Raw genomic sequence first — 18,873 nt, 5'->3', positions numbered from 1 at the left:
CATTATTTCATCTTCTTTTTCGTCACAAGATTGCTTTGTCATGTTTTTTCTTGCACCGTTTCACTGTAACATTTTTCAAAACATAGCAGTGAACTTTGCCTTTGAATTTCTCGTTTTTCTTTCTTTGTTGATTTTTCTATCTGATCTAGTTTGATCTATCTGACGCCTCAGATCAAATTAGATCAGATAGAAAAACCCACTCCACTTAAAGAGTTTATGAAGATATAAAATAATGGAAAATCCTGACCTGTCAAGAATGGACCAAGGGCCTCAAAAACGAAAAATTCTGCGATTGCAACGTGCCTCAACAAAGGTAGACGCTACATTTGCAAGAGTCGACGAAGTGCCTCAACAACGAAAGACGCCGCTTTCGCAAGAGTCGATGAAGTGCCTCAACAACGAAAGGCGCCGCTTTCGCAAGAGTCGATGAAGTGCCTCAGCAACGAAAGACGCCGCTTTCGCAAGAGTCGATGAAGTGCCTCAACAACGGAAGACGCCATATTTGCAAGAGTCGACGAAGTGCCTCAACAACGAAAGACGCCGCTTTCGCAAGAGTCGATGAAGTGCCTCAACAACGAAAGACGCCGCTTTCGCAAGAGTCGATGAAGTGCCTCAACAACGGAAGACGCCACATTCGCAAGAGTCGACGAAGTGCCTCAACAACGAAAGACGCCGCTTCCGCAAGAGTCGATGAAGTGCCTCAACAACGGAAAACGCTACATTCGCACGAGTCGATGAAGTGCCTCAACAACGGAAAACGCTACATTCGCACGAGTCGATGAAGTGCCTCAACAACGGAAAACGCTACATTGATGAGCTCCCCAAACAAAAGTAGATGCTGTTTTGCCATCACAGGCTCATAAACACTTTCTGACTAAGTTACTGCGTTCTTGAGATTCCTTGTTCTTGTTCAATAGTGAACTTGTCGTTCATGAAGTGACCTCTTCCATTAATTGTAACTATTCTCGATGTCTTGTAGATATTTTATATAGTTGTAGAACGCTTTGTTCAAAGAATACTTTTTACAACAATACTTTTACTTACTTTTCTAATTAATAATTAAATGAATAGTGGACAAATGAAGACTTCAAGTTTCTGATGTATGATTAAGTATGATATTTTACTTTTATTTCATAAATAAATTTCTTCCAATTAATGTTTCTTTTCATAAATTATAAATTTAAAAGGAATGAAGTCGTAAAGAATTCTTCGTTTTTTCTTAAACGTCGATTTCATATCGATCGTTCACAATGGCAGTTTTGACTTAATTATTGTCTGATAATCCTTACCCTAAACTCAACAGCATTTTGTTTAAAAATGTTCACAACATTTGCTTTTGATTCATGAGTAAATTTTTTTTCAGTGAATATGTCTTTTGATATATATACATTTCATAGCAAGTCTTATAGACTTCTTTATACGCCATTGAACGTTTATTTTTTCTTTATATAGATCATTCACAACACTAGATTTGCTAATACTTGTATACTTTAAACTCAGAAGCATTTTGCTTAAAAATGCACACAATATTTACTTTTGATTCATGAGTAAATTTCTACAAATGAAGGCTTCTTTTCATATCTATACATTTTAAAAGAAGGAAGTCTTATAGACTTCTTTATATGTCATTGAGCGTTGATTTTTGAAATATCATTCACACCACTGGATTTGACTTAAAAATTTAATCAAAATCGTTGGCACATGCACACAACATTTAGTTTTGTTTCATGAAGGAATGTTTGTTTTAATCCCTTACACATTTCAAATGGAGGAAGTCATATAGACTTCTTTAAATGCTTCTGAACATCGTTTTCGGATAGATCGTTCACAACAATTGTTTTTTTGATTTATTATCTAATTATTTCTACCCTAAACTTATAGCTAGTAGTCGTCTACCAGCAGCAAAATACGAAGATAATGATTGCACAACAAAAGTGTTAAACAAACTTTTAGTGCAAAGATTTAAGAAAAAAGGCCAAAAATTTTGAATGTGTGCACAAGTAAATCCATAAAAAGACGTTTCTGTCTGTTGCTTTCATTTGAATATCCTATGAATTCAAATCAAACGAAATGAGCTTCTGTGTTTTCACCCATTTGATATATGTTATAAAAATTGCAATATTAAAACAAAAATATTAACAGAAAAGATTACTACAATAAAAGAATATTATAACAAAAATTTTCAAAAGCGTTTTCGTATAAAAAGAACCAGGCAGTCAATGAAAGTTTTAACGTCATATAATTTTGAGTTTCCTACCTTACTCCTCCTTTGTTCTCTTCCAGTTGTTTTGATAGCGAACCGTTTTATCTTTGCTTCAAATTTCAACTAGGATACGACTTTGGTTGCATTCTTTATGATTGCTCATAGTAAATTCTCAAGAGAAAATTAGCTTCTTTTCCTATAGAATATAAACACATTTATTGGCAAAATGCTCTTAAAATAGTTTTCAATAACAACTTTTCTAAATTGTACTCAAGTAGCGTACATCGTATTTCATTGAAAATCTTTCTCGCCCACTGAAATTGCTATCATTCGAACTTATTGAATTGAAGAACCTGTAGCCGTCAACACTCTTCAAATTTTTCCAAGTATCCCACTCCATTCAAAGATTTTGTGGGTATTTTCGTAGTCAAGCTGGTCAGTTTTGCATAATTCGTGCCCAGTGTTCTTCATTTTCACGCGGAACAAAATTCGCGCCAATTTTATCGAAAGTCCAATGTCCACCATGAACCAACATTTTATATTTTTTTACATATCTTAAAATTTTCGCTCAAAAGAGTCAAAAGAACATTTTTTACGAACAAAAAATCAACCCATGGGATACGAAATATCCTCCTTATCGCTTATTTTGCCATATTATTACTTTTCACCGAGAATTTTTACATATTTTTGTGTTGAAACGAGGAAGATGTCGGTCGCACAACTTTGTCGCCGCTGAAAAAATATCGATTCAAAAATACACGCTAGAAGCAAAAATATTCAACAAAGTTTCACTTCGAAGTATTCAAAACACTAGCAGTCACCAACACATTGAAGTAAAAAGAAAAGAAAGACTTTGAAACATACAAACTTGCCGTTTTTATACTGTCAAGTTTCTCTGGCCAAGCAAATACACCGTCGAAGGCACGCAGTTAAACGGCGAATTGCACAAAAACAACCGACGAAAAGATTTACAGTAAAACAATGCGTAACTATACATCAAACAAGGCTTTTGTCATTGAATTTATCAACATTTGAAGTACGTTTTAAAACAATAAATCAAAATTTCACTAACCTTCCTTTCACTTTCGAGTCTTGAGGGCATCTACCGTTGTGTAGAGTGATTGACGTGTATTAAGATCATTTGGTGGCCCGATTTCATTGGTTGATTTCGATGTGCTCTACAGTTGTTATTGGGTAAATTTTGAGTTCTTAGATCTCTGATTGGCTAAATTTCTACAATATGTTAAATATTAAAAGTTATCCCAGATAAGTGAAAGGTAAATTAGGCATCATATATCATATCATATCTTCTTGACGGAGTTAAATTCTTTCAGTTCGCCTGTGTTGAGTCTCCTATAATATTTAGCACTCACGAAGTTTTATTGCATGTTTATTTGCTTTACATTAGAACTGTTTCGTCTCAATAAGAGTCGAACTTCCCAACTAAGCATCGTCATTTGGTCTCAGTAAGAGTCAAATATCCCAACTACACAAACTTTTCTTAGCTTTTAACTTGCACTTAAAACCTTCTAACTCTATTCGTTTTCATTTAAATTAATTTTTCTTTTTTAAGAATTAAAAAAGATGGTTTGAAGATTAAAGAGAAACAAGGGAGGTTTTGTTTGATTTTTTTATTTTTGTATGTTTATTAGTTTAAATTAGAACTTTGCTATTTTCAACTTTGCATTAGGTCTTAGCGAACTTGCATGGGAGCTGTATGAATACTATTGGTGATATAGTAGTGTAAGTGATAGAGAAAAAGAACTTTTTAATGTTTAGCTTGCACATTCCAGATGAGCGAATGTCATGCTACAATTAAATGATCCATTATTGTTTCTGAAGCACTGTGTTTTAAAATATTTTACACCACTTCCCCCGGAAAAATAAATGGGCAATTAAACTTTCACTAATTCAATGGCGACGATGAAGACATAAAGTGGCGTTTGTCTATATAGAAATATGTGAAGAATTTCAAGGAACTGTTCAAGTTATTGTGCTTGAAAAAGCAAACTCATGTCGGCTTGGAGTGTATTACATCGAACAGCACACGTGCACAACACAACTAAGTTATTTTCGAAATATTTTCTCTCGATAGTTCATTCAAGAGGGAACATTTGCACTTTAAAATACGATGTAAAGTATGGTGGTCACTGTAGAGCTCCTCATATTGATAAAACTTGTGAAGATGATTATTTTATATGGGATGATGAGAGAATGACAGCGTTTGGTAAGTAGATATTTAAACGATAAACATTTTAAACTGCGAGCTAGTGCACATTGAAACAGACGATGTGAGTGTTTTCTGTCTGCCGTTTAAGAAAACGTATTATGCAGTAATTGCTATGCAGAACTGTTTTGTTATTAGTGAACTCTTCGGTCGCAAACAACCTCCTTGAATTTGTAAAGCATTATCATTGGAGGCTTACAATATCATAAAAAAATATTCATTTGATCTTTACCATGGCCTAAGTACTTACAAATCATGCAGATTTTTTTTCTTCTATGAATATGCAGGTGTGGCGGATGGTATTAGCGAGTGGCGAAAGATTAATGTTGATCCATCAATTTTTCCGAAAACTTTGCTGTCAAACTGTAAGAAGTATTTTAAAGAAGGAAAAATGAATCCAAAAGATGTTCTTAATATGGCTTACAAGGAGATATTAGAGAAAGATGATGTTGTTGTAGGTAGGTGATTTTCAAGCACGAATAATGAAAGTTATACATAAAATATATGATATATAAAGTTTGCATGAAGTAATGAAGGAAAAAGATAATCTATCATATTTATTGGTCTAGGTAGTAGTACTGTATGTCTTGGTGTCATTGATAAGATAAAGGGTCATTTGAAACATTGAATCTTGGTGATAGTGGCTTTTCCATTTTTCGCAACTCTAAAACATTTTACAAAAGTAGTGAGCAATATCAACAAGCAGACACACCATTTCAAATTGGAGTTGAAAGCGATGACTTTGGCAATGCAATACCAAGTATTAAAAGGTTTGATTTGGTTCTACATTGATGATGGATGTGTGTTTAAAGTTTCTTATTAAGGCAATGTAAATCTTACTGAACTGTTCCTTTTACTAGTGTTAGTGATGCAAATATGGAATGTTTTGATATTGAAGATGATGATATCATAGTCTTTGGAACGGATGGACTGTTTGACAACATGTATACTCAAGATATATTCTCTGAGATTTATTCATCTGATCATGTATGTGAGCATTTCCGACTTTAATATATCCAACATTAACAGCAGTTTTTGATAATTTACATATGATTTTATTCAAGGGATATAATTTGTTACAGCTGAATTAAGTGAAAAATGCACTCTTTGTTTGATTATTGTTGATACCATACACCTCTTCATAGTTGAATATTACATATACCACACACACCTCTCCATGGTCTAATATTGTATACAACCATACATCTCTCATGGCTGATTATTTTATACCACACACCTCTCTATGGATGATTAATGTACACCACATACCTCTCCATGGTGTAATATTGTATACACCATACATCTCTGTATGGTTGACTATAGTACACCACACACCTCTCCATGGTGTAATATTGTATACACCATACATCTCTGTATGGTTGACTATAGTACACCACACACCTCTCCATGGTGTAATATTGTATACAACCATACATCTCTGTATGGTTGACTATAGTACACCACACACCTCTCCATGGTGTAATATTGTATACAACCATACATCTCTGTATGGTTGACTATAGTACACCACACACCTCTCCATGGTGTAATATTGTATACAACCATACATCTCTGTATGGTTGACTATAGTACACCACTCACCTCTCCATGGTGTAATATTGTATACAACCATACATCTCTGTATGGTTGACTATAGTACACCACACACTCTCCATGGTGTAATATTGTATACAACCATACATCTCTGTATGGTTGACTATAGTACACCACACACCTCTCCATGGTGTAATATTGTATACAACCATACATCTCTGTATGGTTGACTATAGTACACCACACACCTCTCCATGGTGTAATATTGTATACAACCATACATCTCTGTATGGTTGACTATAGTACACCACACACCTCTCCATGGTGTAATATTGTATACAACCATACATCTCTGTATGGTTGACTATAGTACACCACACTCTCCATGGTGTAATATTGTATACAACCATACATCTCTGTATGGTTGACTATAGTACACCACGCACCTCTCCATGGTGTAATATTGTATACAACCATACATCTCTGTATATGGTTGACTATAGTACACCACGCACCTCTCCATGGTGTAATATTGTATACAACCATACATCTCTGTATGGTTGACTATAGTACACCACGCACCTCTCCATGGTGTAATATTGTATACAACCATACATCTCTGTATGGTTGACTATAGTACACCACGCACCTCTCCATGGTGTAATATTGTATACAACCATACATCTCTGTATGGTTGACTATAGTACACACACACCTCTCGATGGTTGATTACACTCTAATGACAGGACCTATGATCTTTAGTAATGTTATGCATATACTTTATTCATATTTATTCTTTACTCCCCTATTTTGTGTAGTTTTTATTATTAATCTGAACAATAAACATAGTATTTGTTTAGAACACAGACTATGAGGAGCAATCTCGACATCTTACCAAAGTTGCATTAACAAGATCAGTTGAATCTCAAAGGTAAATAATTTTCTTCCTGATAAAAAGAAAGTACAAAACGTATCTAACTGTTACAAAGATTGTTGTTTATCAGAGAAGTGGATGAGAGGTTTTCTTGTTGTAACAAAAAACCTGAACAGTTAGGAAAAATTTGCGTTAAGTATAAGCTCAGATTTACGCATAACTTTTAAGGATTGTAAAGGATCTTACAAGTTCTTCCAAGATCTTGTCAAGATGCTCAAGCTGCGAACCCGAGATTTGAAAGCTGAGGCAAATTACCTATAACATGAGCTTGAACAACATGAGCCGTATTTTAATTAACTTTTCACGTTCTTTAGTGCAATTTATGCATGGATTGAATGGTTTGAACTCGAGAGTATCGTTACATGTTTGTAGATGTAGATCGTCCAAGTTAGTAGAGTCCTGAGAAGGATTGTTTTTGTTGATGTTGACTGACGTTGCCATAACTTTAGCTATAGTTATCTGTAGAGTCAAGCGAGGACTTCAAGAACAAATTATTCCTCGCTTAACTCTGAAGATAACCACCGCCAGGTTGCCAAAACGTCAGTGAGCACCAACATCAACAGTCCTTCTCAGTACTCCAGTAAAGAAGACAACATTTACAAACATGCAATTTATATTTATTTGTGTCCGGTTATCTTGACGGAAGACATTTTGTCCGTTATTTTGAGTCCTTCCTAGAATTATATTTTCACGGTATTTTTTAATGATCTTTTGCTAGAGTAACACCACGTGAAGAACGTATAATGAAAGACGATCCATTGGCGATACCTGGTGGAAATTTTGATGACGTCACAGCTGTAATTATCCACGTTAAAGCTTATAAAAGTCGTTGATGTTCCAGTATCGAGAAGCTTTGCATTCACATTGGTAAAAGATATAATAAGTTCTAGCCAAAACTGGGGGTGCCTCACCTTGCCTAAATTTATCCCTGGTCATCAACAGTATTTTTGTGGATTGTACTCTCGTAAATTCTTAGTAATCATGGTTGTAGGAAGATGATAATTGGGAGGAGGGGCTTGTATTCATATATACATGAAAACAATGGATATCAAAGGATCTTAATTCTGAATATCGTGAATTTAGGAATATGAGCCTCAACCTCCTCAAATTATCGATCTTACTTTTATGAGTGAGTTAATTACATTTACATAATATTTAGGAAACATGGTCCATTTTTTGTATTTAAGAAGAACTTACTGAAGCAAGTTATAAATGAAGAACTTCGATTAAGACGAACTTTGTATAACACAGTTTGGAGCACTATTTGATTTATCTTAAAGCACTATTATTTAATGTATCTTTAACAAATATTACCATTACTTTGATTTTATGTAAAAGTGTTATCGTATAACGAAATTGACAGCACTTGGCAATGCTGGACATTGTGTATCACTTACTTGTCTTTTTCTTTTTTGTTAGAGCATAATTTACCAAACAATGTTAACCTACAACAGGAACGCAAAAAAGCGAAGTAAGCTCTAAGCCTCTGTCTTAATACTAGCTGGTTTACCTTTACAATAATGTGGCGAGGCATTAGTCTGATGTAATATATTTATTGTTAACTATGGTAATTGAAGGCATTCATCTTATGAAAGGCTAAACTTTGCTGGCTGAATTTTCATGTTAATAATTATATTAAATTCCCATGCAGAAAAGCTTTGGTGCCTGAAACCAAGATATGTAAAATAGGTACAAGGTGTATTAAGTAATTGTTAATTAAACCATTGTAATGTCTTATTACGTTGCTAATCCAATGGTGCATTGCTGTTCATATTTCGTTGCGAGAAGTTCTGTTAAATGTCCAGAAGCAGAAAAGCTTTTAAGCTTAAGCAAAGATATGTAATGTTTTCATGTTGTTGACAAGCACAAACGGGTAAGTCAACCTCCATCGACATGACGCGTGCTTGAAATAATGAGAGACATTTTTAAATAACTCTACAATTGTCATCAGAATAGGAATTGGCACTGTGAGTGTTACTCAAAAGATGTTCCCCAATCGCTGAGTCACATGAAATCAAAATTTTTTACACTCCTCTAATCACGTTCAGTTGCTGTCTTAAAGAAACAGTTTTATTCCTCATAGAACCATGTACATATTGTCAATTAGCCAAAGAACTGATAGAAGAGTCCATTAAAGAAATTGGTGCATATTTGTTACACAAAGAAACAAAAAATTGCATGCTTATATATAACTGTATATAACTGTAAAGTGAAAATCAATCATGAGAAAGATTTTGCCCTAGTTAAAAATTACTTACAGCCATCAGTTTACATCTTTATCTGTAATGGAAATGTGGAATAGTTAGTGTAAGAAACAATTAGTGTATGTAAAATTACATGTCTAGGAGCCCTTAGCGTGCATTTTTCTGAGAATAATGTCTAAGTATAGTTTATGGCTATATGTAACGGTGCTTTGCATGACAGCTTATTTATGTAACATTGAAATATATTTTGCTACTCTATTACAATATAAAGAATCATATGTGTGTTCTAAGCAATATTACCCAACTGCAAAGATAACAACTTTTAATGTAAACTTAATGTGCGGGATTTTACAGCATGTATTTACATAAAGAATCTGTAAGGTAAAAGCTGTTTTAATGAAATAAATTACATACTCACCTTTCTAATTTAATTGCAAGATCTCTTCAGTATAGTAGCAGATGTCCTTTTTGCAATTGTCTTCCTCAGCTATTCATTTCATTTTACTCAGTAGAGAACAATACAGAATAAATGCATTGTATATTACTCTTCTTTGTATATGCATAAGTTGATCGTATAGATCGTACAAATGTATAAAGTATTTTGTTCAATAAATATCCACAAAAAAACAATGCATAAAATGTCACACTTATCTATAAATGAAAAATTATTTTCAATTTAAAAACACTTCACTTCACAGACACTGAAACCTTGATTGCTCTGATATTATGGTAATTCAAGTTGACTCATTGTCGTGCTGTCTTTATTAAAACACAATTGTTCCAAGATACTTTAACTACATATATATATATATATATATATATATTTATTATCACATAGATATGTCTTTAAGGCAAAAGTGTCCTAAAACTATCAAAAAAAGCTCCTAACAACATTGCATCGCTAGAAAAAAGGTTCATGAGAAATAAGAAACACACTTCAAACTCATCATACGAAAGTATATTCATAAAGACGATCATTTAATAGATCTCACTAATTACACTTGACGCAGGTGATGAAGGTTATGAATATTTATCTTTATGATTATAATCTTAATAATTACAACGTGTACTCATAAAGCTCGTAAAAAATGTCTCAAATCAGCTACAACGATTCATGTTGTGATTTGACTAAAAATAATATTTTAAAATTGAAGCGTTAACCTATCAATATAAGAAAAGGTTTGAGAAAGTCAACTGTCGATGTAAAAAAATGTTTAATATTAGTGAAGGTGAGATATTGAACAACATTTCCCAACAGAAAAACAGCTATGAAAAAGAACCAACACCTTACGATATTTTAACTACCAGCATTGGATTAATGGCCGTCATACTGAACGGTCTTCTCCTTATCGCCATGTTTCGTAACACAGAAAAAATCTTCATATCAAATGGTGCTTATTTAGTCGCAAATGTTGCAATGGCCGATGCATTGACGGGGATAAACTCGTCTCTTTGGGGAATCAAAACACTGTTTCTCTCAAAGCCAGCAAGGATTGTGTCGATGTCAATATTTTGGATAACAATCGAAGCATCGTTTTTAACGATATTTATTATGTGCCTTGAAAGGTATATAGCTATTGTTTATCCATTTAAAGCCAACTTATGGCTCAGTAAGAGACTAACATTATATGGTTGTCTGTTAACATGGATCATATCGGCTGTATGTGGTATATCTATCGCTTTCAACAAAAACACCACTCAAATTGTTCTGGCGTTTTTCTTCGAAATCACCATCATCGTTACTTGTTTTCTATACTTAAAAATATACTTCAAGTTAAGAGAGCGACGTCTTGACTGCACGCCTGGGGCGTTGTGTGATAACCATAGCAACCATGATCTCCAACGTGAATACAATCTGACCTTGGTGGTGACGGTACTCACCATAATTCTTGTGGTAACTGTTCTCCCATACATGGTTGGCGGGCAATTCAGTATATATTATAAAAACAATCGTACTCTAGCATTATTCTTACGGTATTATTTTCCAGTGGAACTCACAAACTTTGTACTTAATCCATTTATTTATGCTATACGTCTACCAAAATATCGTCGTGCCATATTAAATACTCTAAAACCAATAACTAAACCGGTTCAACTTATATTTACAACTGTACATAACCCACGATATTAAAGAGTAAAAAGTGGTCCTTTACATTGTACACCGACTTGAAATTTTTAAAGACAGTAGAAACCATTCAAAGAAATTGACTCAAAACATTTTTTCAAACTCAACTCTGTAGAGTTTTTATTCCAAATGGTTTCGCTCTTTAACAAGCAGCAAGTATATCGTAATCAGTAGCTACAAATACGGTGTAGTATGAAAAGGACTACAAGATCGAGATTGTGTGCAGTGTGTCAATGCTTTAATTGAGATTTGCTTGAAATAAAAATGTAAATAAGTCCATATGTTTTCAGCTTACTTTGATGTGTGTTAAAAGTTGCGTGTGGTACAACAAACCATAGTTAATTTAGCGATATGGCAGATGGTTTTATTTTAATTATCAGTTGTCAAATTGTCATTAAATAAAACGTCTGATTTTACTTAAATGGAGTTTACACACATTTCATATATTATCCGTAGTTTCTAACATGGCTCCAATAATTGCATGACGTTTGATTTTTCAAGCATTTTATTAAACACGCTCTCCAACTTGTGGAGAAGAAAATTAGTATTGTAGTTTACCATGAAAAACTGGCCTTTTCACAAAATTACACAAATATATGTCTTCAAAAAAAGATGTTTAAATGAGTGCCAAGTCAGAATACTATGAGTAATGCGGCAGTGAAAATAAGTTATCACAATGACATTATTGTACATTTAAATTTCTTTAATCAAACATTAGTTCAAATATTTTCTGATATAATTTAACATTCCCACATTTCATGGAAATCAATGGCTGTTTGAGAAAAAACCCCGTTCCCAAAAATCCTGTCCACAATCGTGTAAAGATAGCAAGTTAACATGTTATATTACATGAAAGACAAATACATTAAAAGATAAAATAAATGTTTATGAATTTCATCCAATCTAATTTTAAAGTGTGTTTATGCAACAAGTTATTGATGTACGCCGTCAAAAATCTCACCCACGTGCTTCATTAAAACGAACATTAATTTTAAGCTTTATAATTCAGCGTTAAGTGGACATGTTTTATCTGACAAGATGAACGCCTAAAATCAACATTCATTGTATTCTGACACGCTCAAATACCGAAAAAACGTGTGAAAGTGTGAAACATGTATTTAATTGCTTTCAGATATGAGGCGGTGTAAAGACTCTTTGTTGTAAATTAGAGGAAATTTTGCATGTGTACAACCACAAACCTCCATCTTTCAAAGTGCAATTCTTAGCTAAGAATACTTCACGCCGCCCAATGTATGAATGAAAGTTAAAGTAATTCAAATGAAATGGAAATCAGACAAATGAGTTAAAAGCATATTAATTAAACTCACATCATGATAACCATGGAAGACACAGAGCCGCATAGCAATTATCTTTACAAAAATAAAAGCACTGGAACAAAGTAAAGAGCGGTTTGAATACATCTTTCATGTCATTTCTTTCTTCTCTTCATGAAGATGCCTTAATCAAAATAAAGACTTCAATATAGGAAGTCATTCTACTAAGCCAAAGTTGTTAAAAAGACAATACGATTATTGTTATCTTTTCTCCACCTGCACACAATCTATTGCGGCTTATCATCGTCAACAATCAAAACACAAGAGCATATATGTATATATATGGATACACAAAAAATATTTGACCAGACTTCGAGGAAAGAGCAGCATCGAAGACAACAAGACCACAGATAAGAGTCGGGTTGTACAGTCAAAGTACATTTCACAATTTGAGAAGTTTTTGAAGAGCCAGAAGGTAGCAGGTCAGTATAATGTCCAATGGAACGAACAGCAGTTTGGAGCAGGTTTTGGAGGACGATCGTGATAAAGTTGAGGCTATATTAGTGTTGATTATTGGTGTACTTTCAATGATTTTTAATGGTTCCCTCCTTATTTCAATGACTGTCAATCCTAAGTTAGTGTTTGTTTCACTTGGTTCGTATTTCATCTATAATCTCGGCATTGCTGATTTCATCACGGGCATCAATTCAATAGTTTATGCGATAAACACACTTCATCCAACAGAACTATTCGATAATGATATAAAAACATGTTTACTTATCATCTTTTGGATCATGATTGAAGTATCGTTCTTCACAATATTTATAATGTCAACAGAACGTTTAGTAGCCATCGTTTTCCCATTCAAAACAGCACTGTTATTGTCAAAGAAACGTACTATAATCTACTGTGTCGTCGTATGGATTGTCTCCATAACATTTGGAATTCCCATATATATGAACAACTTCATAAATTATGTTCAACTGTTTCTTACAGTAATTTTTGAAATCATTGTTGTTGCAGTTGTAGTAGAGTATATTATGCTTTTTCGTCATCTACGTGTCTTATGGGAAAACAGCAAGTCTCGCGCAGTTTTCAAAGACAGCAGTAATATCGAAAAAGGTTTAGTGAACAAAAGTAAAATAACTGAGCTTCAACGGGAATACGAAGTGACCATAATTGTAGTTACTCTGGCAGTAATAATCGCCATTACAGTCTTTCCCTACATGATAGTGTTGCAAGTCCTTTTGAGTTACCACCTTCAGGGAGCAACTTTACCTTCAAATCATCCAGCCAATCTATTTCGTAGGTATTACTTTCCTATTGAACTGCTAAATTTTGTTGTCAATCCTATTGTTTATGGTTGGAGACTACCGAAATACCGCCAGGCTTTCTTACGAACTTTTTGTTTTGGAAAAAAAAGAGCAAAAAATGGCAATTCATATAGCTCACCAAAGACGCTTTGCTCAAACTGTCCCAGTGGTTATAAGGAGATGTCCCAAATAAAATAACTCCATATAAAATTCTTCAAATTGTAAATATATGTATGCATAACTTGACGCTATTGAACAGTGTGTACAAAGTTCTGTAATTCTTTAAATATACAATGTAAAGATAGGAATTTCCTGGTTTTATGCAGTGGTTTTTATCATGTCCATACATGCATTGTTAACGTTTCAGCAAATGAAGTCAAACGGATTTTTGTGTCGCTCTAATTAAAGCAACTTAAATTTTCGCAGAAAACACATGCCATGACATAGGCAAAAAAATTGATTAAAAATATTTTGAAAATGCCCATTCACGAAAGATGGCAAGTCCATCTACGAGAGTATCTACATACACAGAAAAATGCCGTAAACATATCAATGGCAGTGTGCGTGTTTTGCTTGAAGTTAATGATTTAAAATAAATAAGCGTCTACAAACATCAATGAATGAGGAAATGTTTAGTAATGACAGATGTTTCTTTTGCTAGAGCAGCAGAAGTTTATCATGCAATGTTTTCAGTTGTATTGAGGTACAATTCATAAACATTTGTTTTGTCTTTTAATGTTTTTGTCTTTCATGTAATATAACATGTTAACTTGCTATCTTTACACGATTGAGAACAGGATTTCTGGGAACGGTTTTTTTCTCAAACAACCATTGATTTCCATGAAATGTGGGAATGTTAAATTATATCAGAAAATATTTGAACTAATGTTTGATTAAAGAAAATTTAAATGTACAATAATGTCATTGTGATAACTTATTTTCACTGCCGCATTACTCATAGTATTCTGACTTGGCACTCATTTAAACATCTTTTTTTGAAGACATATATTTGTGTAATTTTGTGAAAAGGCCAGTTTTTCATGGTAAACTACAATACTAATTTTCTTCTCCACAAGTTGGAGAGCGTGTTTAATAAAATGCTTGAAAAATCAAACGTCATGCAATTATTGGAGCCATGTTAGAAACTACGGATAATATATGAAATGTGTGTAAACTCCATTTAAGTAAAATCAGACGTTTTATTTAATGACAATTTGACAACTGATAATTAAAATAAAACCATCTGCCATATCGCTAAATTAACTATGGTTTGTTGTACCACACGCAACTTTTAACACACATCAAAGTAAGCTGAAAACATATGGACTTATTTACATTTTTATTTCAAGCAAATCTCAATTAAAGCATTGACACACTGCACACAATCTCGATCTTGTAGTCCTTTTCATACTACACCGTATTTGTAGCTACTGATTACGATATACTTGCTGCTTGTTAAAGAGCGAAACCATTTGGAATAAAAAACTCTACAGAGTTGAGTTTGAAAAAATGTTTTGAGTCAATTTCTTTGAATGGTTTCTACTGTCTTTAAAAATTTCAAGTCGGTGTACAATGTAAAGGACCACTTTTTTACTCTTTAATATCGTGGGTTATGTACAGTTGTAAATATAAGTTGAACCGGTTTAGTTATTGGTTTTAGAGTATTTAATATGGCACGACGATATTTTGGTAGACGTATAGCATAAATAAATGGATTAAGTACAACGTTTGTGAGTTCCACTGGAAAATAATACAGTAAGAATAATGCTAGAGTACGATTGTTTTTATAATATATACTGAATTGCCCGCCAACCATGTATGGGAGAACAGTTACCACAAGAATTATGGTGAGTACCGTCACCACCAAGGTCAGATTGTATTCACGTTGGAGATCATGGTTGCTATGGTTATCACACAACGCCCCAGGCGTGCAGTCAAGACGTCGCTCTCTTAACTTGAAATATATTTTAAAGTATAGAAAACAAGTAACGATGATGGTGATTTCGAAGAAAAACGCCAGAACAATTTGAGTGGTGTTTTTGTTGAAAGCGATAGATATACCACATACAGCCGATATGATCCATGTTAACAGACAACCATATAATGTTAGTCTCTTACTGAGCCATAAGTTGGCTTTAAATGGATAAACAATAGCTATATACCTTTCAAGGCACATAATAAATATCGTTAAAAACGATGCTTCGAATGTTATCCAAAATATTGACATCGACACAATCCTTGCTGGCTTTGAGAGAAACAGTGTTTTGATTCCCCAAAGAGACGAGTTTATCCCCGTCAATGCATCGGCCATTGCAACATTTGCGACTAAGTAAGCACCATTTGATATGAAGATTTTTTCTGAGTTACGAAACATGGCGATAAGGAGAAGACCGTTCAGTATGACGGCCATTAATCCAATGCTGGTAGTTAAAATATCGTAAGGTGTTGGTTCTTTTCCATAGCTGTTTTTCTGTTGGGAAATGTTGTTCAATATCTCGCCTTCACTAATGTTAAACATTTTTTACATCGACAGTTGACTTTCTCAAACCTTTTCTTATATTGATAGGTTAACGCTTCAATTTTAAAATATTATTTTTAAAGATTGGCTCACTGGACTTGCACGCAAGATGAATAAGATCATGATAATTGCCTATGTGGTTTACAGTCATGTTATTGCGACATGCTGAATAATATATTCATACATCATTATTTGTCAAAGCTTTAATTATAGAACAAAGTATTACAGGATATCAATGTGTCAAAACGTCAAAATGCATTTTTGCGATACAATGCAAACTAGCATTTCTTCTATTGCAAAGCAATTCGTCTCTACTTCAGTTTCCAATCTAATCTTTAGCTCTCGAAATTCTCCGGTTATCGTTATAGCTAATCCTTTTTATTACTTTGTCATCAAAGAAAGAAGGACACATTCCTTTTTCTTTCACGTATATGTCTACTCAACAGATTGCTATCTACTTAAAATGAGATTACTTTTTAATGAAAAATGAACAAAACCATTTTCCCATGCATCGCCATTCAATTTAACAACAACTGCTTGCATTGACAGCATATGTTGCTACGTTTCATGCAGACAGCTTTGTTTGGATGAAAAAACCAACGATGTCGTTTTATAGTTTTTGTGTATTTTTTTATGCCCCTGTAAAACTATTGCTACATCATTATTAGGCTTATTGCAATATTTTGCCATCTTCTATAATGAAATATCTCCTGTTAGAATTATTCATTATTTGCTTGTATAGCTGGCATATTTTACAAATTGCATCTTCATGAATATATGTTATTGTATATAAATTAAAGCTCACATCATGATAATCATGGAAGACACAGAGCCGCATAGCAATTATCTTTACAAAAATAAAAGCACTGGAACAAAGTAAAGAGGGGTTTGAATGCATCATTCATGTCATTTCTATCTTCTCTTCATGAAGATGCCTCAATCAAAATAACGACTTCAATATAGGAATAAAGTAAATGGTTTGAACCCGGGAGTATCGTTACATGTTTGTAAATGTAGATCGTCCACGTAGGTATAGTCCTGAGAAAGACTGTTTTTGTTGTTGTTGACGTTTCGACAACCTTAGCGGTAGTCATCTTCAGAATCAAAGATGACTACCGCTCTGACTCTGAAGATGACTACCGCTAAGGTTGTCGAAACGTCAGTCAACAACAACAAAAACAGTCCTTCTCAGGACTATACCAACCTGGACGATCTACATTTACAAACATGTTTAATATAGGAAGTCATTCTACTAAGCCAAAGTTGTTGAAAAGGCAATACGATTATTGTTATCTTTCATGTCTTTTCTCCACCTGAACACAATGTCGTCGTCTATTGCGGCTTATCATCGTCAACAATCAAAACACAAGAGCATATATGTATATATATGGATACACAAAGACGCTTTTGCTCAAACTGTCCCAGTGGTTATTCTTTCGAACTTTTTGTTTTGGAAAAAAAAGAGCAAAAAATGGCAATTCATATAGCTCACCAAAGACGCTTTGCTCAAACTGTCCCATTGATTATAAGGAGATGTCCCAAATAAAATAACTCCATATAAAATTCTTCAAGTTGTAAATATATGTATGCATAACTTGACGCTATTGAACAGTGTGTACAAAGTTCTGTAATTCTTTAAATATACAATGTAAAGATAGGAATTTCCTGGTTTTATGCAGTGGTTTTTATCATGTCCATACATGCATTGTTAACGTTTCAGCAAATGAAGTCAAACGGATTTTTGTGTCGCTCTAATTAAAGCAACTTAAATTTTCGCAGAAAACACATGCCATGACATAAGCAAAAAAATTGATTAAAAATATTTTGAAAATGCCCATTCACGAAAGATGGCAAGTCCATCTACGAGAGTATCTACATGCACAGAAAAATGGTGTAAACATATCAATGGCAGTGTGCGTGTTTTGCTTGAAGTAAATGATTTAAAATAAATAAGCGTCTACAAACATCAACGAATTAGGAAGTGTTTAGTAATGACAGATGTTTCTTTTGCTAGAGCAGCAGAAGTTTATCATGCAATGTTTACAGTTGTATTGAGGTACAGAGGATACAATAACATATATTCATGAAGATGCAATTTGTAAAATAACTGACAGCTATACAAGTAAATAATGAATAATTCTAACAGGAGATATTTCATTATAGATGATTGCAAAATATTGCAATAAGTCTAATAATGATGTAGCAATAGTTTTTACAGGGGCATAAAAAAAATACACAAAAACTATAAAACGACATCGTTGGTTTTTTCATCCAAACAAAGCTGTCTGCATGAAACGTAGCAACATATGCTGTCAATGCAAGCAGTTGTTGTTAAATGGTTTTCGCATGGTTTTGTTCATTTTTCATTAAAAAGTAATCTCATTTTAAGTATATAGCAATCTGTTGAGTAGACATATACGTGAAAGAAAAAGGAATGTGTCCTTCTTTCTTTGATGACAAAGTAATAAAAAGGATTAGCTATAACGATAACCGGAGAATTTCGAGAGCTAAAGATTAGATT

General features: G+C 33.5%; 4 protein-coding genes and 1 long non-coding RNA gene across 6 annotated transcripts; 3 read left to right on the top strand and 2 right to left on the bottom strand.

Moving 5' to 3' along the window:
- Positions 1 to 1,418: 1,418 nt before the first annotated feature.
- Positions 1,419 to 3,575, bottom strand: LOC124447373. The gene is made up of 3 exons (XR_006948717.1): positions 3,276 to 3,575; positions 2,258 to 2,399; positions 1,419 to 2,048 (listed from the first exon to the last, which is right to left on the bottom strand). It is a non-coding gene; the product is annotated as an uncharacterized LOC124447373 (long non-coding RNA).
- A 641-nt stretch (positions 3,576 to 4,216) lies between these two features.
- On the top strand, positions 4,217 to 8,672 carry LOC124433386 (protein phosphatase PTC7 homolog). The gene is given in 8 exon segments (XM_046983146.1): positions 4,217 to 4,430; positions 4,718 to 4,888; positions 5,000 to 5,047; positions 5,050 to 5,200; positions 5,291 to 5,417; positions 6,845 to 6,915; positions 7,637 to 7,785; positions 8,078 to 8,672. Coding segments are annotated over 7 exon segments (897 nt in total). The 3' UTR covers positions 7,752 to 7,785; positions 8,078 to 8,672.
- A 1,588-nt stretch (positions 8,673 to 10,260) lies between these two features.
- LOC124447289 (melanocortin receptor 3-like) lies at positions 10,261 to 11,669 on the top strand. Its single transcript, XM_046998197.1, has one exon. It carries the CDS (start codon positions 10,333 to 10,335, stop codon positions 11,251 to 11,253), a length of 921 nt encoding a protein of 306 aa, XP_046854153.1. The 5' UTR covers positions 10,261 to 10,332; the 3' UTR covers positions 11,254 to 11,669.
- A 1,277-nt stretch (positions 11,670 to 12,946) lies between these two features.
- Positions 12,947 to 18,013, top strand: LOC124447257 (sphingosine 1-phosphate receptor 2-like). Of its 2 annotated transcripts, XM_046998163.1 has the most exons (2): positions 12,947 to 13,952; positions 17,824 to 18,013. In XM_046998163.1, exons 1-2 carry the CDS (start codon positions 13,013 to 13,015, stop codon positions 17,901 to 17,903), a joined length of 1,020 nt encoding a protein of 339 aa, XP_046854119.1. In that variant the 5' UTR covers positions 12,947 to 13,012; the 3' UTR covers positions 17,904 to 18,013. The 2 variants fall into 2 exon arrangements, with proteins under 2 accessions (XP_046854119.1, XP_046854111.1); XM_046998155.1 differs by lacking the exon at positions 17,824 to 18,013 and having other exon boundaries at positions 12,947 to 14,142.
- LOC124447278 (melanocortin receptor 3-like) lies at positions 15,321 to 16,479 on the bottom strand. Its single transcript, XM_046998187.1, has one exon. It carries the CDS (start codon positions 16,350 to 16,352, stop codon positions 15,432 to 15,434), a length of 921 nt encoding a protein of 306 aa, XP_046854143.1. The 5' UTR covers positions 16,353 to 16,479; the 3' UTR covers positions 15,321 to 15,431.
- Positions 18,014 to 18,873: the final 860 nt, after the last annotated feature.

This window comes from Xenia sp. Carnegie-2017, unplaced genomic scaffold, assembly GCF_021976095.1.
Source record: "Xenia sp. Carnegie-2017 unplaced genomic scaffold, XeniaSp_v1 HiC_scaffold_13, whole genome shotgun sequence".
Lineage (NCBI taxonomy): Eukaryota > Metazoa > Cnidaria > Anthozoa > Malacalcyonacea > Xeniidae > Xenia > Xenia sp. Carnegie-2017.
Note: the sequence above shows the minus strand (reverse complement) of the source record. Positions and strands in the feature narration are given on the sequence as shown.